The 26,029-nt window shown below is 49.1% G+C and overlaps 1 protein-coding gene across 1 annotated transcript in view; it reads left to right on the top strand.

Annotated features, from left to right (window-relative positions):
• PACC1 (proton activated chloride channel 1) overlaps window positions 1–20,482 on the top strand; it is a 31,420-nt gene extending 10,938 nt beyond the window's left edge. The window contains exons 3-8 of the mRNA XM_062210310.1: window positions 6,095–6,304; window positions 7,628–7,779; window positions 12,113–12,255; window positions 13,557–13,701; window positions 17,047–17,154; window positions 19,097–20,482. Of these exons, the coding sequence (XP_062066294.1) occupies window positions 6,095–6,304; window positions 7,628–7,779; window positions 12,113–12,255; window positions 13,557–13,701; window positions 17,047–17,154; window positions 19,097–19,258 (920 nt within the window). The 3' untranslated portion in view covers window positions 19,259–20,482. The remainder of the gene's footprint in view (window positions 1–6,094; window positions 6,305–7,627; window positions 7,780–12,112; window positions 12,256–13,556; window positions 13,702–17,046; window positions 17,155–19,096) is intronic.
• Window positions 20,483–26,029: the final 5,547 nt, after the last annotated feature.

Genomic DNA, 26,029 nt, shown 5'->3' with positions numbered 1-26,029 from the left:
GTGCACTCAGAAGAAATGAAAATTTATGTCCACATGAAAACTTAAGTCTACACACAAACTTATACATAAATATTTATAACAGCATTATTCATAATGGCCAAAGCATAGATATAGATCAAATGGTCTCTGCCTGATGAATGGATAAATAAAACAGCTTATTCATACAATGGAATGTTTGACAATATAAAGAAATGAAGGGGCTGGTGCTGTGGCGTAGCTGGTAAAGCCACCACCTTCTGTGCTGGCATTCCCATATGGCGCCGGTTTCAATCCTGGCTACTCTACTTCCTATCCAGCTCTCTGCTATAGCCTGGGAAAGCAGTGGAAGATGGCCCAAGTCCTTGGGACACTGCACCCTTGTGGGAGACCCAGAAAAAGCTCCTGGCTTTGGATCGGCACAGCTCTGGCTGTTGAGTCCAGTTGGGGAGTGAACCAGCAGATGAAAGACCTCCTCTCTCTCTCTCTGCCTCTCTCTGCCTCTCCTTCTCTCTCTGTGTAACTCAGATAAATCTTAAAAAAAAAAAGAAATGAAGAAACTGATACCAACTACAATATGGATGAATCTCGAAAACATACCAAGTAAAAGAAATCAGAGGTGAGAGTCCACATGTGTGATTCCATTTGTGAGATGTCTAGAACAGGCAAATCCCTCGAGACTGACAGATTAGTAGTTTCCAGGGACTTAAGGGAAAGGAGGAGGGACCACTATTGGGGTAGGAGATTTTTTTTTTTTTTTTTTTTTGAGTAATGAGAATGTTCTATAATTAGAAGTGCTGAGGAGTGCTCACCTGTGAATATACCAAAAACACCTGAATATATTTCTTTTAGAGGTGAGATTTGGCCAAGTGGATAAGACAGTGTCTAGGTTGCCTGTGTCCCATTATGGGAGTGCCTGGGTTCAGGTCCATCTCTACTCCTGATTCCAGCTTCTTGCTAATGTGAGTGATTGCATTACTGCTGCTTGAAACCTGAGTTGGGTTCCCAGCTTCAGCCTGGGCCCTGCTGCAGGAGTTTGGGGAATGAACTAGCAGTTAAGAGCTTGCTTGCTCTCAGAAAGTGAAATTTTGGGGCCAGCGCCGTGGCACACAAGGTTAATCCTCCCATATGAGCACCAGTTCTAGTCCCAGTTGCTTCTCTTCCAGTCCAGCTCTCTGCTGTGGCCTGGGAAAGCATTGGAGGATGGCCCAGGTCCTTGGGCCTTGCACCCGCATGGGAGACCAGGAGGAAGCACCTGGCTCCTGGCTTCGGATCAGCATAGTTCCAGCCACTGAGGCTACTTGGGGAGTAAACCAACGGAAGGAAGACCTTTCTCTCTGTCCCTCTCTCTCACTGTTTGTAATTCTGCCTGTCAAATAAATAAATAAAAAATCTTAAAAAAGAAAGTGAAATTTTATGGTATGCAAATGATATCTAAACTCCAAAAACAAAAACCCACTCTCACTTAAAAAGGGGAACAAATGAAGAATTCAGAGCTGTGTCTTAAGCTAGTGTTCTCTGCCTGGTGGGGTTTCACATGTTTTCAGAAATGGCCTTTTACCCATCACAGATCCCTGAGTGGCCTGACTTACATTCTGGGACAAGTTGGGGTTTTTGAAGCATTCTGTCAGGGATTTTACAAGACACGTAAGTTACCTTTACCAGGGATTCTTGTTTGCTATTTTTACCTTTTCCTGGGAAAGTTTGTGTTCATATAAAGAATGTGTACTGTTGAAGCACTTTCATACAGCTTGCTACAGAAAAATCAGTGTTCAGTTTTCTCACTGCCGCACAGAGTACATGGGACATGTCAAATACTCAGCCTCCCCATACCTTTTTAATGGGTAAATGGTAAATATAATCGTGTCTAGAACTGGAGTATTGTGTATAGCAAATGTGGGTAAGGAGTTGTACAGCTCTTACTCACATCGCATGCTTAGTTTGGGAATCAAGAAGAGACCTATAAAGCTAGCCTTGGCTTTTGTGCATGAAACGGAGGAGGGGATTTTTGGTCCGTGTCCCCATGAGAGCGATTTGTCTAAGTACCACTGTCAAACAAGTCAACGTGTTAAAATTGTCCTGTGTGACCCTTTTGTACCTTATATTGGTTATTCTCAAATTTTTAAAGAACATACAGGGAGAATTTCATCTCTTTCCCTAATCAAAGGTATCATGAAAGAAGAATATTTCAAATTATGTTTATTTGGCTTATAGCAGGGCTCATAAATGCCAGTCATTTTTCATCTTTATTATATTGGTCAGTCTGGAAATTATGTGAGTATATAGTTTGCCTTAAAATGTGCTAGGTCTTCCTTAATCATCATTAATGACTAGAATTTTAGTACTCCTTGTGTTGTGTAGGGAAGGAGCATTGGGTTAGAAGTCAGAACTGTAGGACTGTGATTCTGATTGGACCACTTACTGGATGTGGGACCTGGAACACCACACAAGCAGTGAGGTTGAGCCACATGGCCTTTTAAATCCTTCCCAACTCTTAAAAACTAGATTCAGATGTTTTGGACCAAATTGGTCACCGCAGAGTTTCTTCACTTTTGTCTTGGGATCTTTTCGAACCCCTGTAGAATGTAGCAGGCTGGTACATGAGCAGTGCTGACAGTGTTTTCTCACCAGCTTTTTTTTTTTTTTTTTTTAAGGTTTATTTATTTATTTGAAAGAGTTAGAAGAAGACACAGATCTTTCATTTGCTGGTTCACTCCGCAGATGCCACAATAGTCAGTGCTGGGCCAGGCCAAAGCCAGGAGCTTTATCTGGGTCTCCCTCATTGGTGCCAAGAGCCCAAATACTTGGGCCATCTTCTGCTGCTTTTCCCACACCATTAGCAGGGAGCTGGATTGGAAGTGGAGTAACCAGGACTTGAACTGGCACCTATATGGGATGCTGGCATCATAGATGGTCACTTTATCTGCTAAGTCAGAATGCGAGCCCCACCAGCCATGTTTTGAAATGCACCTTTATCCTGTATTAGCAATAGAAGCTGGGAGTGCCTTCCAAGCAGTAGTTCCTGTGCACAGACCACAATGCTTTGCATCCAGAGACCTTGCAGCCTAGGAGTCAGGACCTCATTCTGGGTCTCCCATGTGGGTGGCGGGGCCCCAAGTACTTGAGTCATCATTGCTTCCTCCCAGGATGAGCGCCTGCAGGAAGCTGAATCTGAAGTGGAGCCAGGACTCAAAACTCAGGTTCTCTGATACGGGATGCGGATGTCCTAGATGGCGTCTCAACTGCTGTGGCACATGCCTGCCCCTGAACTCTTAGTTCTGATTAGAAGTTAGTCACCGTTCGTATCAGTCTCCTGTATTATTATGTAATTTTTTTTCTGACTGCTTTCAAGATTTTTCTCTCACCTTTGTGTTAACAATTTGATTATGATTTGCTTGGGGGTGCTTTTCTTACCCTGTTTGGCATTATTGTGCTTCTTGGATATGTAAGTTCAAGTCTTTCTCTGGTTTGGGGAAGTTTTGGGTCATTACTTTTTCAAATATTTTTTATCTGTAGTAACACATTATTAGACTGTAAGATGTTACACAGTGATCTAGGCTCTAGTCATACTTTTCTTCAGATTGGATATTTCTTTATTTAACCTCAGTTCCACTGACTCATTTTTCTTCTGTCTTCTGTTAAATTTATATATAACTTTTTAATTTTTTTCAGCTTAGAATTTCCATTTGAGCCGGCGCCACAGCTCACTTGGCTAATCCTCTGCATGCGGCGCTGGCACACCGGGTTCTAGTCCCAGTTGGGGCGCTAGTCCTGTTCCGGTTGCTCCTCTTCCAGTCCAGCTCTCTGCTGTGGCCCAGGAAGGCAGTGGAGGATGGCCCAAGTGCTTGGGCCCTGCACCCGCATGGGAGACCAGGAGGAAGCACCTGGCTCCTGGCTTTGGATCGGTGCAGCGCTGGCTGTGGTGGCCATTTTGGGGGTGAACCAGTGGAAGGAAGACCTTTCTCTCTGTCTCTCTCTCACTGTCTAACTCTGCCTGTCAAAAAAAAAATTTCCATTTGATTCTTTCTATAAATTTAATAAAGCATTTTTTATTGTGACAAGATACATGTAAGGTGAAAATCAGCGTCTGTAAGCATGTGGTTCAGTGACGTTACATACATTTGTGTTGCTGAGCAGCCATCGTGACATCTGTCCCCAGAACCCTTCATCCTGAACAACTGAAACTCTGTGTTTGGTTCTTTTAAAATAGCGTCTGTTTCTCTCTTTGCCTTCTGTTTAGTTCTTATTCATATAATTTGCTTTCTGTGCTGTAAAACCCTTTTCTGGTAATTGCTACATCTGGGTCATCTTAGTATTGGTCTCTATAGGCTCCATTTTTTTCTTGAGATGACTTAATTTTCTTGTTTCTTTCCACCTCTAGTGACTTTTGATTAAACACTAGACATTATACATGATACGTTATAGAGAATCTGGATTCTGTTATGATCTGAAGAAAAAAAAATTTTTTTTTTGTAGCAGGTTGGTATGGCAGGATTCAAGCAGGCTCTGAACTCCTGCCTCCCCTGCATCTCCTGTCCAGTCAGTTCTCTGTCTTCAGCTGCTGCTTTTTTGCTGGGCCCCCTCTGGTTTCCAGCCAAGAATTTTAGTACATTTTGTTTCCAAACTTGGGAAGTTCACTTCATCTTTGAATACTGCCTTTCAGAATTTCCTTAGCTTTGTTTTTCTAGCCCTGCACTGTTTTCTTTTACCATGGCTCGTGGGGGATTGATGTATGCCCTCAGACAAAAATTACAACTCTCACCAGGTATAGTTCTTCTTTTGAAAGTAGACTCTCTTTCACTTTCTACTTGATTTGGACATTTCCTGTGCTTTCAGATTATTTTATTTTAAAGATTTATTTATTTATTTGAAAGGCAGAATTACAGAGAGGCAGAGAAAGGTCTTCCTTCCACTGGTTCACTCTTCAGATGGCCACAAGGCCAGAGCTACGCCGATCCAAAGCCAGGAGCTCCTGGTCTCTGGATCTGCCACGTGGGTACAGGGGCCCAAGGACTTGGGCCACCTTCTACTGCTTTCCCAGGCCACAGCAGAGAGCTGGATCGGAAGTGGAACAGCTGGGTCTTGAACCAGCATCCATCTGGGATACTGGCATGTAGGTGGTGGCTTTACCCGCTACGCCACAGCACCGGCCCCAGCATGGCTTGTTTCTGATGAGGTCTCTTCTCCTTGGCTTGTCACTTCTGACTGCCTTCTCACTGTGTCTTCACATGGCCTCTCCCTGTGCGCATGCCGTCCTGGTGTGTCTTCCTCTTATAAGGGCACTCTGACTTCATTTAATCTGTTACCATCTTAAAGCCTTAAAGGTCTTGTCCCCAAGTGTGGTCCCCCTGGGGGTTAAGGCTTCAACTTGGGAATTTGGAGCGAGGGCATAGCTCAGTCCATAACAAGAGAGTTACCCAGGCTCGGACGATGTGAGAACAGGTCGGGGAGGCAGAGCTGTGCTGTGAGAATGGTGTCAGGATCTGGTAACTGGTCATCCTGTAGGTGCGGAATGCCTGCTGCGTCCCAGGCACAGTGTGATGTGCTGACGGTTAGGCTGTGGACAAGACTTGTCCTGTCCCTGCCCTTCTGGAACTTGTAGCCTAGCAAAACACAGACAGCTGCTGAGCGGTGAAGTAGAGGGCATGTTGGGTGTTTGGGGAAGGCTGAGGAGGGGTACCCATAAAGTTAAGGGATGGGGGAAGGATGAGTAAGGAGTCGGCTGTGAGAGATAGGTACTTCAGACCAGGCATAGGTGAGTGGCTGCAGGGTTGGGAAGTGCATGCTGGGAGAACAGGAAGTGCATTAGTGGAGCGGGAGCTATGGGAATTGGGAAGTGGAGTGGTGAGGGATGAGACCAGAGGGGACGATCGGGGCCAAACTCCTTTCAGGGATTGTAACTGCCTTCCCTTCTGGATAGGAGTCTCCACAAAGACATTAAACAGTGTCTCTGTGTCCTCTGCCCAGTAGGATGGGTTGTGTAGGGAAGGTTTACAGGTGCCTTTTATGATTGGGAGTGGGGTTGGTGTGCTGGGGTGTCACGTCCCTGGAACGGCAGGTGCGCACCTAGAGGTTGCTGCGCGGTGCCCTGGATCACGTGGTGCTTTGTGCTTGTCAGGCCTGGACAGCGAGTCTGCCTCCAGCAGCATCCGCTTCAGCAAGACCTGCCTGAAGAACGTCTTCTCAGTCCTGCTCATCTTCATCTACCTGCTGCTCATGGCCGTGGCTGTCTTCCTGGTCTACCAGACCATCACGGACTTTCGTGAGAAACTCAAGCACCCTGTCATGTCCGTGTCCTACAAGGAGGTGGATCGCTATGATGCCCCAGGTAGGGCCCTCTCAGACCAGGCATCAGAGCATCCACTGGCAGACTCTCCTTGAGCCGCTGCTGTTGCACAGGGCACAGTGCTGGTCGCTCTGGGCAGGGCGAGGGAGCCCGAGTGCAGTCTGGATGTAGCGCACTCACCTGAGAGCTGCTGTCAGGCCCAGCAGGGTGTGGTGTGTGCCACAGAGAGGGGCGCAGAGCCCAGGAGGTTGGGGAAAGCTTTGCAGAGGTAGGTTTGGAGCTGGGCTTGAAAACAAGAATATGGGTGGGAAGAGAGTGCTTCTGGGAAGAGGGTCAAGGAGAGGGAAGGGAGGCAGAGGGCTTCTGGAAAGGAGGCCAGCCTGACTGGAGCCAGAGGCCAGAGGCCAGAGGCCAGAGGCGAGGATAAGGAGGAATCCCAGCTGGACTACGCAGTGCAGAGGGTGGCTGGGATGGCAAGGCCATTAGATGGTGGGCAGGGGCTCCCAGGCCACACCATGTATTCCTTCCCTGTCCCATTGGGCGTCTGGTCCCCAGTGGGAAGTCGTCTCTGCCACGAAGTGTTCTGTCTGCTCTGATGTGGAGCTGGTGCCGGGCACGCTGGCAGCCATGGAGTGAATGGGGAAGCGCAAGTGCTGTGGCTCAGGCTCTGCCCACTTGGTGGGTACCGCTGTTTTGTCCACAAGGTGCCCCTGAGTGACTCCCAGGTGGCATGCTCACAGAACTAGAGCTGAGCCCCTCTGCCTGGGGCTCTTACAGCCCCCAGCAGAGCTGATGGTGCCGGTCACAGCTCCTCACTCTGGCTCTGGCATCGTCTTGTGTTTGCCCCTCTGTGTCTGCTTCAGTCTCATCATCTATGGGTTTTCCTTGCTCTGTCTAGTCTATTGGTCTCTCTGAACTTTGATGCCAAGTGCTGCTCTCAGCATCTCTGTCTTTGAAGTTGGGCAGCTACTTTGAGTAGAGCCTTGGATGAGATACTGGGGCAGGGGGTGCGGGGAGGCAGGAGCTACCAGGATGTGACTTATGCTGGAGCTCCATCAGAGAAGAGATGAGAGACAAAATGACTTCTGTGGGTGATGGGCAGGGGGAGGCCATAGCTGGGCTCAGCCAGTCAGGAGGCTGCATTACAGGCTGGGTCAGGGGCTCACTGAGGGGAGGAGGCTTGTGCCTTCCACTAGAATTGGGCTTGAAGATGTGGGGAGGGGATGTGCCTCCCACACTCTTAACCTTTTTCCTCAGCAGTTACCCGGGTGGTCTGGAACAGATTGTTGGTGTGTGAGATGATTTCAGTAGTGTGGTTGTGGAGTGTGACTTCTGAACCCCGCTTTTCCCTGTTTGTGTCCCCAGGTATTGCCCTGTACCCTGGTCAGGCCCAGCTGCTCAGCTGTAAGCACCACTATGAGGTCATTCCACCTCTGAGAAACCCTGGCCAGCCAGGCGACATGAACTGCACCACGCGGACGATCAACTACACGGACCCTTTCTCCAATCAGACCTTGGTAACTCCCGTTGCCCCGAGCTGGGTCTAGGCAGCTGCTCTGCTAGCCCTGAGGGCCCAGGTCCTCTTCTTCCCAGGAAGCCATCTCACACTGCCTCAGGCTTCACTGAATGGCCCTCAGGGATTCTCAATTGGGTGAGACCTTGTCCTTGATGGCAGAATGGCCGGGCTAAAGAGTGGGGCTGACGTGACAGTCGAGTGGGTTCCCTGCCTGACTGCATGACAGAGTCACCAGGATACTTTTTGAAAATGCAGGCTCCCAGGATCCACATGAGACCAGCTGAATTAGAATTTCTGCAGGGCACAGGGCAGTACCTGGGGATCCTCCAGGGACGGGGACTCCTGGGCCCGGCCCAGCTCGGTTGTCACACACAGCACAGCTCAGCTGGGGCATGACGGGTTGGGGCTCTGAGTGCGTCGGGGAGCAGCAATGCCTGCACAGGGTTTTTCAGGCAGGGAGGAGACTTTCTGCGTATTTACATTTTTACTCTCCTACCCCATATTTCTTCAGAAGGGATTGAAAGGGGCCATGTAAAAGTTTTCCAGATTGAAGGGGAAAGGAAGGGTTTCCTAGGCAGAGGAAACTGCCCGTGAAGACGGAAGGGCAGAGGGTGGCAGGTGGCTTCCGTGCCTCCGGGCAGCGTTGCACGGGTGGGCGTTTCTGAGGGTCGGTGCTCCTGCAAGAGTGCTGGGCCATGGGAAGAGCCTGGGCGTCATGCTGTGGAGCCCGGCTGGATCCTGGGGCAGAAAGGCACTGTTAGTGGGTTTTAAGATGAAAGAGTCGCCGGCGCCGTGGCTTAACAGGCTAATCCTCCGCCTTGCGGCGCCGGCACACCGGGTTCTAAGTCCCGGTCGGGGCACCGATCCTGTCCCGGTTGCCCCTCTTCCAGGCCAGCTCTCTGCTGTGGCCAGGGAGTGCAGTGGAGGATGGCCCAAGTGCTTGGGCCCTGCACCCCATGGGAGACCAGGAGAAGCACCTGGCTCCTGCTATCAGAACAGCGCCGTGCGCCGGCCACAGCGCGCCTACCGCGGCGGCCATTGGAGGGTGAACCAATGGCAAAAAGGAAGACCTTTCTCTCTGTCTCCCTCTACTGTCCACTCTGCCTGTCAAAAAAAAAAGTTAAAAAAAAAAAAAAAAAGATGAAAGAGTCACCCAATTTGTTAGCTTGTTTACTTCAGTCTTCCTTCTAAAATCCTGCTGAAACTGTTCCCTCTCCTGCAGGAAAGTAAGTAGGATACCATAGAATATCAGTAATGCCTCTGCCAACTGAGGGTATCAATCACTGGCAGACCTGATCATTTGAGGAAGTGGTGTAAAACATAAATAGCAGTTTGGAACTGATTGATGGAATAAACAAATTTGAGAAAACCCATAACGCAGAACAGGTGCATGAGAGGGCTGCTGTGGAGGGGCAGACTTCGCTCCCAGCCCCCAGCCCCCAGCCTGAAGTCAGCACTGCCAGTGAGCTGCCTGGGAGAGCCTCCTGTGTGCCGTGGCCTCGTCCCCAGTCCGCCTTGTGTCTGAAGTGCACATTAGGGTGGGAAGTGGCTTCAGGGTTGAGCACCTGCAGATTTCTCCTCGCACTGCCTTTGTTTGCAGGGAATTTTTTTTGGAAACTTGTAGGCTTCTGGCTGTTTTGTGTTGAATGTGAAAGTCACTCCCCTTGAGCATCTCACCCCTTGGTTTTACAAATCTTCAGGTTCTCGTTGATTCATTATTTTCTGGTTCCTCTCTTGTGCTGTCAACTTAATGGTATTAGCTTGTGCCAGGTGCATTGCTCTGTCTGGCATTGTGAGGGTCCCTGTCCGTTTCCTTCCTGCCTACTGCTTTCCCACCACCCAGCCTTTAAGCCAAGACCTCATTAGGTTTCTTGTTACAAAATTCCACTTCTAGCTCACAAAGTCTGTGTTAGAGCATAAGCTCAGATCCTCTGTAGCGGCAAAACTCTCAGAATGGTGGCTGAAATGACAGGAGTCTCTGTGTCTGTCTCTGGAAACAGCACAGTGCTGCCTCATAAGATTGTCCAGTGATGGCTTCTGTCTTGTCCCTGTGCTGTCTTCCAGGCACTGTTCTGGTCCACTTGGCCGGCATGTGTGCACATGACCACTCGTGGGAAGGTGAGAAGCAAAGGGCAAGCAGAAGCAGTTCCCTTTTTTTTTTTTTTTTTTTGACAGGCAGAGTGGACAGTGAGAGAGAGAGACAGAGAGAAAGGTCTTCCTTTTGCTGTTGGTTCACCCTCCAATGGCCGCTGCGGCCGGTGCATCGCGCTGATCCGAAGCCATGAGCCAGGTGCTTCTCCTGGTCTCCCATGCGGGTGCAGGGCCCAAGGACTTGGGCCATCCTCCACTGTACTCCCGGGCCACAGCAGGGAGCTGGACTGGAAGAGAAGCAACTGCGGCGCCGGCCAAGCAGTTCCCTTTAAAAAAAAAAAAAAAAGTAATGCCGTGTTGCATGAGTCGCTTTTTCCCACATATTGGGAACCTTGTCACATGAGCCCATCTGAGGCTGACAGTAAGGGTCCAGCAGGTGACTGCTCCGCTGTGGTCTGGGCCCGGGAACGCAGTTCTCGCCCACTGGAGGAAGACATCGATCATGGAAACCAGGGACGGTCGCCTTCTCTGCTGCACACTGGAAGCTAAATGTCACCCAGAGTGTGAGAGTTAGTAGATGGATGCAGGCCTCTGGGGGAATGCAAAGATAACCTGTAAGGAGATAAGGGAGTGGCTCCATTTCTGCCAGTCCAATGGATTCCAGGGCAAGGGGTTAAACGAGGAGTGTTTAATGTTAATAAGCGATTCACTCCCACTAAAGGAGATTGGACAGCTGTAAATCTTTGTGTCATTTATATGCTTCAACTGGAGCCTGTTCAAAATCAAAAATAGCCTCAACTTCTTAGAGTGTGACTTTAACACCTTTCTCTGCAATTCAGAGTTCAGAAAGACAAAAAGTGGTAAGGACAAGAATGGAAAGCACAGTTACTAAGTGTAGAGTGCATGGATGTGTGTGTATAAAACTCTGACATTACACTCTTGAAGACCTGTAGGACATTTCTAGAAAGCTGATAATTTTCTCCCCATATTAATTCATCAGTTAAGTTTCATCACAGTTGGAAGTCCTAATGGTTTTTTTTTTTTTGTGGAAGTGAACAAGCTAGTTTTCAAGCACATTTAGAAGACCATGTGTATATAAATAACCAAGATGAGTTTGGGAGGAGTGATGCGGAGTGGACCTGCCTAGTTAGATAGCAAAACACTGTAAAACCCTAGGAGTCACAGTGTAGCGCTGAGATAGGGAAACTTGTGGGCCGTATGAGGGCCTGGAGGAGATGTATATGTTGGCTCTACTTGAATTTAGTATAGGATAAAGGAGGGAGGGGAAGGCCTACACCTGGATCTACCAATTGTTGGGTGGGGTGGGTAGAGGAGGTAGGAGTTAGATTCCTGTCTCATATAATGTAGAAAACTTAAAGCCAGGTATATAAAGTATGTACACGTGAAAAGGATTTTAAATGGGATGGTGTTGCAGAGTAGTCGGTTAAGTGGCTGCTTCTGATGCCAGCATCCCATTTGGGTGCTGATTTGTGTTCCAGCTGCTCCACTTCCATCCAGTTCTCTGCTGATGGCCTGGGAAAAGCAGGGGAAGATGGTCCACATGCTTGTACCCCTGCAACCAACGTGGGAGACCGGGAAGAGGCTCCTGGCTTCATCCTGACCCAGCCCTGGCCATTGCAGCCATCTGGGGGAGTGAACCAGCAGATGAAGATCTCTCTCTCTCTAACTCTAGCTTTCAAATAAATAAATCTTACTAAAAAAAAAGGTTTTAAAAACTGCTATAAAGAAATATTGAGATTATTTATGTATAGAAAGACCATAGAGGTTTCAGTCTATTACATTGAAAGCTTCCATGTAACACATGGCATTAGAAGCAAAGTTAAAAGTGACTGGAAGAAAACATTGGCATATAGAGTAAGGGAAGTGACCCTTCTTACTAAATGAACTTCCATCACATCGCACAACTAGCCAGTAAGCTAAGTGGGCTGGGCATGAGTTGCCTTGTGTTTGCTTTGGGCATTGTGCTGAGAAAACTATGCAGATCAGAGCAGGAGCCCCAGCTGAGGCCCCAAGCTCCCTGAGTAGGTGAGTAGCTGGTGGTCATGTGAGAGGCTGCTGGGGAGGAGCTGTGGGCTTTCTAGGCTGTGCTTCTGCCCTCGGCCCCAGAAAACCCTCCTGTGCCATGCCTGAGGCCAGGGCCTGGAGGGATTGTTTATAGTAAAGGGTTATGGCCTGTAAACCCTGAGCTTCTGAGACGGATCCTGGCCCTTGTCTCCCTACAGAAGTCGGCCTTGATTGTCCAGGGACCCCAGGAAGTGAAGAAGCGGGAGCTGGTTTTCCTGCAGTTTCGCCTGAACCAGAGTAGCGAGGACTTCAGCGCCATCGACTACCTCCTCTTCTCGTCTTTCCGGGAGTTCCTGCAAAGGTGGCCTTTCAGAGTCGCGCTGGGCTCGCTCTCTGCTTTGATTCTTACTCCAGTCTTGCCTGTCTGTCGTTAGGCTGAGGACATGGCAGGTGAGGGCAGAGGCAGGGAAGTGGTGCTGCCCGATGACGCACCGGCTCAGGGACGGCCCTCCTGTGCTTGGTGCTCCGTGAGACGCCTCGCTCCAGAGGTACACGAGGCTGCCGTGGAGGACCGTGCTGGCTGCTCCTGGAGAGACCCTTGCCTGGGGATGCTGAAGAGTAGAGGAAGTCCTTGAAGGCAGGTCCCCTGCTCGATGCCTTGATTTCCCTGTGGTGTGCACGGGAACCATGTCTTGCCCTTGGTAAAGGCTCAGTGTGTGTTTGCCGTAGGTACCCCTCTTAGGAGGGTGTGAGGGGTGCAGGTCTGCACACTCTTGGTGTTTGCTTGTGAATGTCCCCTGATCATCAGAAAGGTCCTGTCTGCTTCATGCACACTGCTTTGGGAACTCTCAGTTGCCAACTCTGAGGCCCAAAGTGCACCTTAGCAGTGAGAGCATTTTCTGCACGTGCGGGAGCTGAGGGCGACGCAGTCCCTGCCAGGTCCTGCTGAACCAGGGAGCTCTGTTCACAGGTGGAGGGGAGGTGGCCACAGAGGCAGAGTGGCCAATGCCACTCTGTCCTTCCTGCCCTGGAGCTCAGAGCCTCTGCTCTAGCGTCTTCCACCCATTCTGCCACCCGCAGTTCTCTCTCCCTTCCTGGCTCACACTGGCCTGATTGCCTTCTCCCGGAAGAGTTCCCAGAAGGCCCTGCCCCTACAGCTCAGTTGGTGAGCTTCCTTGGTGCTGGGCTGCAGTTGCTACTTGCTCCTATGCGCTTTGGTTTTTCTGCATGTGCAGTGCCCTGGGGTGTTCCTGTGGCTGAATGCTCCCCGAGGAACCCTCTTTGCTCCTTTGAGAGGGAGATGACAGGCCAGTGAGGGCTGCCTTGAGTCCTACGTTCTCTGAGGAGCTGGGAGCACTGTATCGCTGGGAGCTTCTGCAGACCTAAGTGCCAATTGCCTTGGGAGCAGGTGGTAGGAATGATGAGTGGGAGGGGGGAGGCATTCACCCATTGGGAGATTTAATGATTTCTGCTTTGGCTGGTGACTGACAAACAGCCCCACTGAGGCAATCTAAATTTGGGGAAGCAGGGAGTGGGCAGCATCCTGATTGCACTAGCAGAGAAACCAACTTGAAGTAGGGCCTGGAGTTTGAGTCCACCCACATTTTAGTTCCAGTGCCCAGCTTGGATTGACTTGGACCTTTCTTCTCTTTGCCCACCAAGCCCAGACAAGGTAGGCTTCATGCAGGCCTGTGAGAGTGCCTATTCCAGTTGGAAGTTCTCTGGGGGCTTCCGCACCTGGGTCAAGATGTCGCTGGTGAAGACCAAAGAGGAGGATGGGCGAGAAGCAGTGGAGTTCCGGCAGGAGGTAGGTGGCTCCCGGTGTGCTTGGAACTGCTGGTGACTTATCCACGGTTGGTCTGGCGTGGGGGAGGAAGTCCTTTGAGCAGAGTCTTCTGGGTGATTTGTCCTTTGCCAGGTGAAAAGGAATCCCATGAGGGCTTCATATGCTGTGCCAGAGTCTGCATGTTCCTATAGGCAGTGCGTGTGCTGGCCTCACCTCTGTCACAGGCAGTCCTCAGAGAACATGCATATGCAGTGGGGATCGCTGTGTCATGTAGAGGTGGGTACCTCGTCCAGCTGTGTTTGATGCCTATAGGCAGTGGCATTATGAGAGGCTGGTGGTAGTGTAGCAAATCAGTTCCATGCAGGGAAAGAGGCTACAGGCAGTGGCCTCTGATGTGTCGTGCTTACCATTATCCCTTGGGAGGCAGCAGGAAAAGCCAAGCTTTCTTTACCTTTTTTTTTTTTTTTAATATTTATTTATTTATTTGAAAGAATTAAAGAGTGGCAGAGACAGAGAGGTCTTCCACCCGTCCGTTTGTTCCCCAAATGGCTGCACTGTGGAGCTGTACCTATCCAAAGCCAGGAGCTTCTTGCAGGTCTCCCACGTGCGTGCAGGGTCCTAAGGACTTGCACATCTTCTGCTTGCCCATGCCCTAGCAGAGAGCTGGATCAGAAGTGGAGGCCGGCGCCGCGGCTCAACAGGCTAATCCTCTGCCTTGCGGCGCCAGCACACCGGGTTCTAGTCCTGGTCGGGGCACCGGATTCTGTCCCAGTTGCCCTTCTTCCAGGCCAGCTCTCTGCTGTGGCCCGGGAGTGCAGTGGAGGATGGCCCAAGTGCTTGGGCCCTGCACCCCATGGGAGACCAGGAGAAGCACCTGGCTCCTGCCATCGGATCAGCGCGGTGCGCCAGCTGCAGCACGCCAGCCGCGGCGGCCTTTGGAGGGTGAACCAACGGCAAAGGAAGACCTTTCTCCCTGTCTCCTTCTCACTATCCATTCTGCCTGTCAAAAAAAAAAAAAAAAAAAAAAAAGTAGAGCAGCTGGGACTCAAACCGGCTCCCATATGGGATGCTGGCACTGCAGGCAGCGGCTTTACCCGCTGTACCACAGTGCTGTCCCCTGTACTTTTTTTTTCTTCAAAGATTGATTTATTTACTTGAAAGACCACAGTAGCAGAGAGGGGAAGAGACAGAAAGATTTTCCATTGGCTGGTTGACTCCCCAAATAGCCACAGTGGCCTAGGATGGGCCAGACCAAAACTAGGAGTCAGGAGCTCCATCCCTGTCTCCCACATGGGTGGCAAGGACTCCAGTGCTTGAATCATCATCTACTGCATCGCAGGCTCATTAGCAGAGGACTGGAGTGGAGTAACCAGACTGGGAGGGGAACCCAGATACGCGATATGAGTGTCGCAAGCGGCAGCTTAACCCACCTGCTCCTTTTCTATTTATTTTATCTTACCTTTTTAACATTCCTATTTTTTAATGTTTTAAAATGTGTATAACATTAGAACAGTAATAGCATATGCTGTATCTCAAAGTTACAAATTTAAATGTACTGGGTGCATACAGAAACATTTTAAAAGGGAGAGCTACTCAAAATGCTTTTAGCCCACTGGCCTAGGGGCCAAGATATGATCCTGGAAAGACACCCCTGTAATCCTGGGAGAGCTGGGGAGAGCTTGGCAGTAGGGGTGGAGATGGGAGATCTTGACTGCCCCAACAGGGCTGTTGATGGGTCACCATGCCTGCTTCTGGGGCTTCCACCTGGGCACTGGCTTTGCCTTCTTCCTGCATCCACATCAAGAGCCAGACTGTCCTGTGCATGAGTGACCTGGTGCTGCGGAGGAAGCAAGAGGAGACATGTCCTCTCCCCCTTGCTCCTCCTTGGGGATGTTCCCTTTGGACTTATCCCTGAGGGCCAGCATTAGGGAAGGTCTGGGTTGAATATAAAGACCCACTCCAACTGACTGGGCCATCCTTGGCCAGCTCGGTGTAAGTCTTGAAACTGCCACTTTGCACGCCCTGAGTCCTAGGCCTGTTCCGGGTTGGATTCTCTGAGAGAGGCTCACAGCTGGTTTTCTTAAAGGGGGCAGGGCATTTCTCCTGCCTTAGGAGATGACAGTACCTCCCCTCCAGCCCCTGAGTAGATCCTTAAAATAGTCCTATTTTGTAAGGTAATTGTCATCTCCTAGACTTTCATGCCACATTTTGTTCCAGGAATTCCAAGTCCTTTCTCATCTGGGCCCATACCTGCTCCGAGAAGGGGGCTGTGTATGTCCATTCACCCTGCAATTGGGTGCAACCCATTTACCTTGACTCTCCTCCAGCTATGATGTGAAACCAGAGGGGTGAAAACCCCAATGGACCTATAAACTTGAAAACTCTTTTATTGTCTAAATTCGTAGTCTTTGGTGGGATCATGAGCACTTTTGAACAAAACTAAAACTGTTTTCTATCATGGTTTGGAGTTTAAGATGTTTTCATATCACTTGTTTCATATGGCCCTCACCAGATGCAGTGAGGTAGGCATTTTGTCCTGTCTTATGGGTGGCAAAGCAGAGGCTCAGAGCAGGTCGTGGACCCAGGCCTCTGCCTCTGGAGCCTGTCCCTCTCTGTTATGCCTTGTGTTATTTTTATTTGAAAGGCAGAGTCAAGGAGAGACAGAGAGATTTCCCATCTGCTGGTTCACTCTCCAGATGGCTGCAACAGCGGCGGCTGGGCCAGGCTGAAACCAGCAGCTTCTTCCAGGTCTCCCATTTGGGTGTAGAGGCTCAAGGACTTGGGCCACCCTTCACTGCTTTCCCAGGCCATCAGCAAGGAGCTTGATTGGAAGTGGAGCATCTGGGACTGGGACCAGGACCCATATGGGATGCTGGTGCTTTAGGCAACAGCTTAACCGCTATTCCACAGTGCTGGCCCCCACTGGTAAGTATTTACAGGGAGTGTGTAACGTGGCCTCTCTGAGGCTGTGTGTTCTCCCTGGAGACTCAAATGGTTGATATACCCAGCTCTTCAGGTCAGGATTTTAAGTTTTGAAGTTTTTATTGCTTTAATTGTGAATTTATGTGGTAGTTTGATTATGGTATATTTGTTTAATTAGATACCTAATGACAGGTGTTAGAACTAATCCACACTGCTTATTGTACATCTGGATTCTCTTTCCCAAAGAACCACGGAAGCCAAGGTAAAGCCTTGGGTCTGGCACTAGTTTCAAGAGCTCGTGTACAGGAAATTTTTGGCTCTCAGGATGCTGGTGTGGGGAGAGCCCAGGTCCGAGTTCACCTTCTGCTCTGTCTACTGCCATGGCCCGGGCAAGGGAGTCGCACCCAGAGGTGCCCACGCTGCTTTTCTCTCTTCTGTGTCTAGACGAGTGTGGTGAACTACATTGACCAGCGACCAGCGACCGAGAAAAGCGCTCAGCTGTTTTTTGTGGTCTTTGAGTGGAAAGATCCTTTCATCCAGAAGGTCCAAGACGTGAGTACAGTTGAAGTCCTGAGAGCATCCCCTGCCTGCAGCATTTGCCTTGGCCTTGCAGACCGGGCTCTTCCATGGCCCATGGCACTGCGGCTTTGGCTTCAAGGACGCTGGTATTACATGTATGGTTTGTGTCCTCCGTCACCAGACCATAGTCTCTATAAAGGTGGTGTCCTCCTCATTTTGTTCACCATGTATCTGCTATCTAGCAGAGTGCCTCGCACAGAGTCGCTGCCGTATCTGCTGAGTCATGTTAACTGGACAAACTAGGTAGAAAGCACTGATTTACTCTACGGATTATTGTTACTGGTGGCCACTTGTGTTTGGCAGAGTCCCTGTTGTTTGTGGTAAGTCAGCACAGAAGGGTATGGATAATGAATAAACTGTCAGTTCATGCTGAATCGTCAGACTCACAGCCTTGGAGAGGGAGCACTAATTGGACAGCTGTGCCCTCGAAGCATTCATGACCCGTCGTCCACCAGAGCCAGTGCGGTCTAATGTTGATTGGCATTCAGGTTACCACGGATGTCCCCACCTGACCATGGCTTAGGGTAGGGAATTTTTAACTGACACTCATGCTTGTAAGCTTCCAGCCCCAGATCCACTTCTGTGAGGCCGGATGTGTCCTCTCACCCAGTTACTGCTGTTTGTTGTAGATTGGAAGGCTGTGGACGAGGGCGCATGTGCAGAGGCTTAGAAATACCCTGTAGAAAAGAATACCTTTCAGCTCTTCATGTGAAATGTGTGATTGAACTTTTTTTTTTTTTTTATGTTTATTTTCATCTACTTGAAAGGCAGAGCAACAGAGAGGAGGAGAGAGAGAAAGCTTCCATCTACTGGTTCACTCCCCATTAGCTGGGGCTGGGCCAGGCTGAAATCAGGAGCCAGGAGCTCCATCCGTGTCTCCCACATGGGTGGTGGGGCTCAAGCAGAGAGCCAGCACCTGCTGCCTCTTGGAGTATGCATTAGCAGGAAGCTGGATTGGAAGCAGAGCAGCCAGGACTCAAGCTGATGATGGGATATGGGTGTCCCAAGTAGTGGCTTAACCTGCTACCCCCCAGCACCTGCTCCTGAGCTTTTAAAAACCTCTGTTCAGTATGAGAAGCCTATCGGGAACCATGCAGAGACCCAAACGTGAGGTAGGCTTTACTTCGGCCAGTCAGCTCCTAACAGTCCTAAATGAGAGCAGTGGTTAAACCACTGTGCATGTGTGAGCGCTGAGGCTCCGACTATCCAAAGTCACCCTGCTACATTGGGTTTAAAAATGTTTCTTTTTTACCATGCTTGAGCATTCAGAAATCCAAGCATTCAGAAATCCAAGCTAAAGCCTCTACTTTGAAGTTTACGTTTAGTTAAGGAGTAATCTATTGGCTTAAAGTGGTAATTCCAGACAATAAGTATCTGTCAAAGGAGTTTGTGGCACAATATGTGTAGCTATGCCGAAATCACAGAAGGTTTGGCTTAGTGCTCAATGCCCTGAACCTCTGAAGGGTTAGTGAGAGCTTCCAGCACGGAGCGCCTTGGACAAGAGGAGCCAAGGCCTGGAGGTAGGAAGCCCTGAGGCGAGTCTGGGAGGGAGAGGAGACGCCTCACGCTGAGTTAGTGGGAGACGGGAGGAAAGGAGAGCTGACCTCCATGTGTAGTTCTGGGAAGTGTGTCTCACAGCAAGACCACTCCTTATTGTTGGGTTAGGCTGCAGAGGCGAAGCCCCGTGTTGAGAATCTTCTTGGCACAGAGCTTCTTAGGAAAACAGTTTAGTCTCTGAATCACTGTATTAGAGGAGGGGCTTGTGGTTTTCTCTTCTACGGGTCTGGTGGGAGTGAAGTACAGAGTTGACAGTTTCAGAAGTCAGGTGTTGATCTCGCCCCAGGCCAGAACTCTAGTGTGCCTGACTAGTCAAGATCAGAGCGGGTGGCAACCTCTGTTTGCTTTTGTTTCACAGATAATTACTGCCAACCCTTGGAACACTATCGCTCTTCTCTGTGGGGCCTTTTTGGCATTGTTTAAAGCGGCAGAGTTTGCCAAACTGAGCGTGAAATGGATGATTAAAATTAGGAAGAGGTACCTTAAAAGAAGAGGTCAGGCATCAAACCACATCAGCTGAAGTCGCCCTGTGATGTTTGTAGAACTGCCTGTGTTCCTGGAAGCTCTCATCACTTCCACCCTGCACACCGAGCTACCGGCAAGTCTCTGCTCCCTTGAAGAAATGAGGCCCTGCTGGGAGGACCCCTGTCAAACTGGAACCTCCAACCCGGCCCCAAAGGAGGCTGCTTAGAGCCTAATGGGAAAGATCCAGTGGTAACCTAAGAGCTATTTAAATATTTAAATTATTCATGAACATTTGAAAGAGCCGCCCAGTGACTTAGGCTCAAGGTTTGTGAAAGCCACTCTTCGTCCCGTGTGGCTCACCATGTAGTCAGTGCCCTAACATGATGATTACGGCTCTGCTCTTCACTTTAGGTTTTTCCCTGGACGGAGAGTGTGATGATTTTTTTTTTTTTTTTTAAAACACAGATCTTGTTGAGATGGACGGGACATGCTTTGAAACCTACGCATTGTACATAAGGGCAAAACACTTAAGACTTTCTTGCCTCTGGTGGGCTCTCTCCCCGTTTAAACATAAAATGAGACCTTAAAACTACTGGAAAGTGTAATTAAATTTCGTATGGATCGATTAGTCACCTGCCTGTCTGGCTGGAATATTTGTTGATGCAGATACGAGTTCGACATGATTAACACTCAGAAGCACTAGGATAGATGTATACAGTAGATGCTTACTCGGTGTATTTTGCTGATTTCATTAAGGTAAGTAAGTTAGGTTAATGCAAGAGGAAGGAGTGAGTGTGCCAGTGTGAACAACTGCTAAATCAGTAGGCACCAATACTGATTCATTCTGTGGCTTCCAAAAACAAGTTAGCTGGACTCCCAGGTGGATGCTCTGACTCCTGACGTATGTGCTGACTGCTCCCAGGGAAGGCTGGGAGGGCATGGCGATGAACGGCAGGAGGCAGGGAGAGCGACAGAGGTAAGCTGTGGTGACTGTTCACTGTGTCCTGCAGAGCCACCATCCGAGAAAGGGGCTCTCCGCCTGACGCTGCGCTGAGACAGGTACCGGTACAAAGAAGTCACAAGGCATTTGCCACACTGATCGAAGGTTGTAAAAATTGTTTTCAGAGTTTTAAAGTATTTACATACCCATTGCATCCGAAGAGGACAACTCACATGTATGACGAGGGCATTTTTCTCTCGTGTCTGATGGCTAGCCAGAGGCTGTTCTTTGGTTGAAGTATTAAAGGTGAACTTGTGTAAGAAAATACTCCCTGCTCTTTTCTGCTCCACAGAAGCTGGAGAATTCAGGTTGCAGCCTCAGTCTCTACAAGGGCGAAGCCAGGCATACAGAGTTAGATTAAGAGAACTGAAGAACAGAGACCTGTTGTCGCCGAAGCTTCTCTAACGATGACCGGTCAGTCATTTTCATGTGACCCACATAGCTAATAAAGTGCTTCAGTGAACACAGTGGAACTACTTCCTGTGCTGTGGAAAGTTGAGAGACACATCACATGTACTTTGGATAGCAGATGATTAGGAAGGAAGTGAACCTTTTTACTGTTCAAAGAGAAATAAATTTCAACAACTCTTAGTGCAGCCTGTCAAAACCCACTCTGGTTGCCTTCAGTAAAAGAAATACGTATGTCCCTAAACACACCAGAAGAAGTAGACCTGCTCCTTACTTTCTGGACAGTCAGGAGCTTGCCTTGCCTTTGATTTTAGATTGTTGTGTCCCCGTAGTCAGCAGTGCTGCCTGGCTTTGGGTTAGTGTGGAGACTGTGGAAGGAACAGCTCGATCTGGGTGGCCATGACAGGGTGGCCCTGGAACACCACTGCTTGAGAACCCTGGGGGTGTGAGCCGCTGCTGGCACCACATGGAGCAGGAGTTGCTTTCGCAGCAGCTCAAGTAGGAACAATGTGCAGAGCCTGTGCTAGAGTTGTTAACTGATGTTGAAGAGGAAGTAAACATGAGTAGCTGAAAACATTGTCAAAACGACAGTTACTACATTGTCAGACACTGCCTGACTTCTCATTGCCATACTTTCTCTGCCCTTCTCCAGAGTGATATTATTATGGATTGTGATAATAATCGTTGGCCTATTTTAATCATGTTAACTTTAAAAAAAGATTAAGGGGGCCACTGTGTGGCATAGCATTGTGTGGTTAAGCTGCTGCCTGTGATGTCAGCATCCCATATGGGTGCCAGTTTGCTGCTCCACTCCCAGTCCAGTTCCCTGCTAATGCTCCTAAGAAGCAGTGGAAGATGACCCAAGTACTTGGGCCCCGGCACACACATGGGAGACCTGGATGGAGTTCAGGGCTCCTGGTTTCAGCTTGGCCTAGCCGTGGCCATTGTGGCCATTTGGGGAATAAACCAGCAGATGGAAGATGGATCAGTCTAACTTCAGTGTGTGTGTCAAAGATCAGTTGGCTGCAGATTTCTTTCGAGGTGCTCTCTTCTTTTCTGTTGGTATATGTGTTGGTTTCTATGCTGCTACCATTCTGTTTTGTGGTTCCATGCATATTAGTAGTGTTTTTCCTAGGTCTGTGAGAAGTACCACTGGTGTTTTCCTAGGAATTGCATTGAACTTATAAATTGCTTTGAGTTTGTACTTTTCTTAAGATTTATTTACTTGAAAGGCAGAGTTACAGAGAGAAAGGGAGAGACAGGAATCTTCCATCTGCTGGTTCACTCCCCAAATGGCCACTGCAGCTGGGCCTTTTCTGCATCTATTGAGATGATCATGAGGTTTCTGTCCTTCAACCTATTGATAGGGGATGTCATGGTCATTGATTTGCGTATGTTGAACTATCATTGAACTTTGGGATGAATTCCACTTGTCATGGTGAGTAATCTTTTTAATGTTCTGTTGGATTCAGTTTGTATTTTGTTAAGGGTTTTTGTATTTATATTCTTCAAGGATATTGGCCTGTAGCTTTCTTTTTTTGTGGTGTCCTTGTCTGGTTTTGGTATCAAGGCAATGCTTGCCTCTTAGAGTATGTTTGGAAGAATGTCCTCTTCTGTGTTTTGGAATAATTTAAGAATTGGTGTTAGTACCTTAAGTGTTTGGTAGAATTCAGCAGTAATGAGCTCTTTTTTGTGGGGAGACCTCTTACCTCATTACTGACTCAATGTCACTGTTTGTTATTGGTCTGATTAGGTGTTCTCTTCCTGACTCGATCTGGATAAGGTGTTTGTGTCCAGGAATCTATCCATTTATTCTAGGCCAGGCCAAAGCCAGGAGCTAGGAACACCATTCAGGTCTCCCATGTGGGTGTCAGGGACCCAAGTCTTGAGCCGTCATCTGCTGCCTCCTAGGATGCACATTAGCAGGAAGCTGGAATTGGAAGTGGAGCCAGGACTCAAACCCAGGGACTCCGACGTGGGATGCAAGTGTCCCAAGTGCTATTTTAACAGCCGAGCCAAATACCTGTCCCTAGTTATTTTTTTGTTTTTCAGTCTTCATGGTAAAGTTATGGTTTATACATCATGTTTACAATATTAGAGCATTCTGAATTTGCACCAGTAGGTTTTCTACTTTGATGTTTTCTTACTCATTAGTGTATTTTTCAGTTTGAAGAACCTTCTTTAGCATTTCTTGTAAGATGGGTCTTTAACCTGATAAGCTTGTTACAATGTCTTGGAGTAGATTTAGTTAAGCTGAATCTGGTGACCTCTGACCTCCTATAGCTGGATGGTCGGTATCTTTTCTCTATTTTGTAAAATTATTTTTTAAAAATTTACTTATGTCAAAGAGTTATAGAAAGGAGGAGACAGATTTTCTGTTCCCTGGTTCATGCCCCAGGTGGCCGTAACAGCCAGGGCTGGGCCAGGCCGAAGCCAGGAGCTTCATCCAGGTCTCCCATGTTGGTGGTAGGGGCCTGAACACCAAGGCCATCTTCCGCTTTTCCCCAGGCTATTAGCAGGGAGCTGGATTGGAAGTGGAGCAGCTCAGACGCGAACCAGTGCCCATATGTGACGCCGGCTTTACCTGCTACACAACGCCAGCCCTTTTCTCTAGGTTTGAGGAATGTCCTGTTATCTCTTTGAATATGCTATTTTTAAGGAATTATTTACTTATTTGGAAGAGTGATTGAGAGAGGAAGAAAGGGAAGGACGGATAGAGAAAGAGATCAATTGATCTTCCATCTTTTGGTTAACACTCTAAATGGTCAGGGCTGGGCAGGCTGAGGCCAGGAGCCTCGAACTCCATCTGGTCTCTCAGGTGAGTGGCAGGGGCCCAAGTATTTGGGCCACCATTTGCTGCTTTCCCAGGTGCGTTAGCAGGGAGCTGGATTTGAAGTGGAACAGCTGGGACTTGGAACCAGGACTCTGGTGTGGGAGTCAGGATGTGGGAGTCACAAGCAGAGGCTTAACCCATCGTATTACAGCACAGGCCCCTAAATGTGCTTTCTGCCCCTTTGGCTTTGTGAAGTGGTCCTGAAGTCTAAAAACTGAGATATTTGCTGTTCCAGAATTCTTGTAGGCTTCCCTCCCTGTTCATTCCTATTCTCTTCCAGCTGTGGGTTTTTTCTAATATGTATCTTCAAGCTCACCTCCTGTTTCAATCTCTTCTGCTATTGGTACCTTCCTTTTTTTTTTTTTTTTTCTTTTCATCTCTTATTTCTCCCTGTTAGAAGTATTAAATCATTTCTTTGTTCTTTTGAAGTTTGTTGAATTTCTCTAAAACAGCTATTTTGAGTTCATCTGAGAATATGTAGTTGTCATTTGGTAGCTGGCTGGTTTCTTTTGTTCCTTAAGTAAGATCATGGTTTCCTGAAAGTGGTGGTGGTGGTGTTTTTTTTTTTTTGTTTTGTTTTGTTTTTTTCAGATTGATTTATTTATTTAAAAGAGAGGGGGACACACACACATCTTCCATCTGCTAGATTAGAAGTCGAGTAGCTGGGGCCAACATTGTGGCACAGTGGGTTAAGCTGCTGTCTGTGATGCCGGCAGCATATTAGAGCATGGGTTCAAATCCTGGCTGGTCAGCTTCCGATACAGATCCCTGCTAATGCACCTGGCAAAGCAGTGGAAGGTGACCCAAGTACTGGACCTCTGCCACCCATGTGGGAGACCCAGATGTGAGATACCCAGATGGAACTCCTGGCTCCTGGGTTTAGCCTGGCCCATCGTTGGGTGTTGTGGCCATTTGGAGAGTGAACCGGTGATGGAAGATCTCTTTCTCTGTTTCTCCCTCTCTGTGACTCTGCCTTTCTTAGAAAGTGGAGTAGCTGAGACAGGCCCTTCCCTGAAAGTTCATGATACTTGGTGTGCAATGTTGCAGTCTTCATATTCTGGCTTGCTTTGTGGCTGTCTTTCTGGAAGTTCCAAGGTGGCTGCTTAGTTCTGAACCTGTGGACATTTTGCTATTTCAACTGTCAGTGGTGCTCGAAGTCTAGGTTTGCCCCTGCTGTTAGTGTGTTCCTGTTTCAGCAATAGGGGACACTCCAAGCCCAGATTTGTCCCAAATCTGCAGTTAGTGTGTGACACAGATGAAGTGAAGAAGCTGACTACAAGTGGTAGTGCATCCTTGCAAGCCTCTTCCTGGGGCTGGGGTAGGACCAGAGGCCTAGTCCTGTGGCCACTGCTGCCATAATGCTAGATCATACTTGGAGCCCATAGCCTGCCAGTACCAGCGAAGCATGAGGGTAGAATGGAAGTGGACTCAGCCCAAAGCCCATAACCAGCTTCAGATGCCACCTGCTGGGATGTTAACTTCATTAGTTGGGACCATGGGACTCCACTTGGCACTGGGTAAGTCTAGAGGCTCTGTCCACAAGCACCAGCCTGGGGACTGGGACCAGGGCCATTAGAATCTGTCCAGTGTTGAGTTTCATCAGATTGGCACTGAGTCCCAAGACGGTTCTGTGTTGTTTCCTGCCCTACTCCCCAGTGGCTGGAGTGTGCATCCTCCCTGTCTGCCCAGGGTTGGGAGAGGGGTGATAGAGGCAGACTCTGCAGCCCAGGTTGCCACTAAGCTGGGATGCATCTGGGAATTCCAGTCAGGTCTTGTGTAGTCTTGGGGGCACCCACTAGGCCTACATGAGGTGGTCCCCCTGGGGTACAAGGGCTCTGCCTGATGCTGGGACAGATCTGAAGGTTCTGTGAGCACTGGCCTGGGGATGAGAGGCCTGTGGCCTTTATCTGATGCTGGGTCTCCCCGTGTTGGGTCTGGCTCTGAAGCTCCCTTTTCTGCCCTGCTTCCCAAGGCCCAGTCTGCAGGCTGGGAGGCCCTGTCTAGCACTGTTTTTTTTTTTTTTTTTTGGACAGGCAGAGTGGACAGTAAGAGAGAGAGAGAGAGAAAGGTCTTCCTTTGCCATTGGTTCACCCTCCAATGGCTGGCGCGCTGCGGCCAGTGCACCACGCTGATCTGAAGGCAGGAGCCAGGTGCTTCTCCTGGTCTCCCATGGGGTGCAGGGCCCAGGGACTTGGGCCATCCTCCACTGTACTCCCCGGGCCATAGCAGAGAGCTGGCCTGGAAGAGGGGCAACCGGGACAGAATCTGGCGCCCCAATCGGGACTAGAACCCGGTGTGCCGGCACTGCTAGGCGGAGGATTAGCCTATTGAGCCGCGGCGCCAGCGGAAGCACTGGTTTTTATTGCTGTGGGCCTGGTACTGGGTTTCAAGTCTGAGGTCTGTACCCAGCAGGTGAGGTGTCTGTCTCTCCACACTGTGCTGCCTGGAATGAAAGGAGGGGTGATGGTGGGCAACTCTTTCCTTGATGCTTCCCACAATGCATCTTTTCTTACTGTTACACTAAGTGGCCTCTCACCTGGCTTCCTTAGCTCTTGTGTAGGTGTGCTGGTGCGAGGGCAGCTGTT

The sequence above is a fragment of the Lepus europaeus genome, chromosome 14, assembly GCF_033115175.1.
Source record: "Lepus europaeus isolate LE1 chromosome 14, mLepTim1.pri, whole genome shotgun sequence".
Classification (NCBI taxonomy): domain Eukaryota; kingdom Metazoa; phylum Chordata; class Mammalia; order Lagomorpha; family Leporidae; genus Lepus; species Lepus europaeus.
Note: the sequence above shows the minus strand (reverse complement) of the source record. Positions and strands in the feature narration are given on the sequence as shown.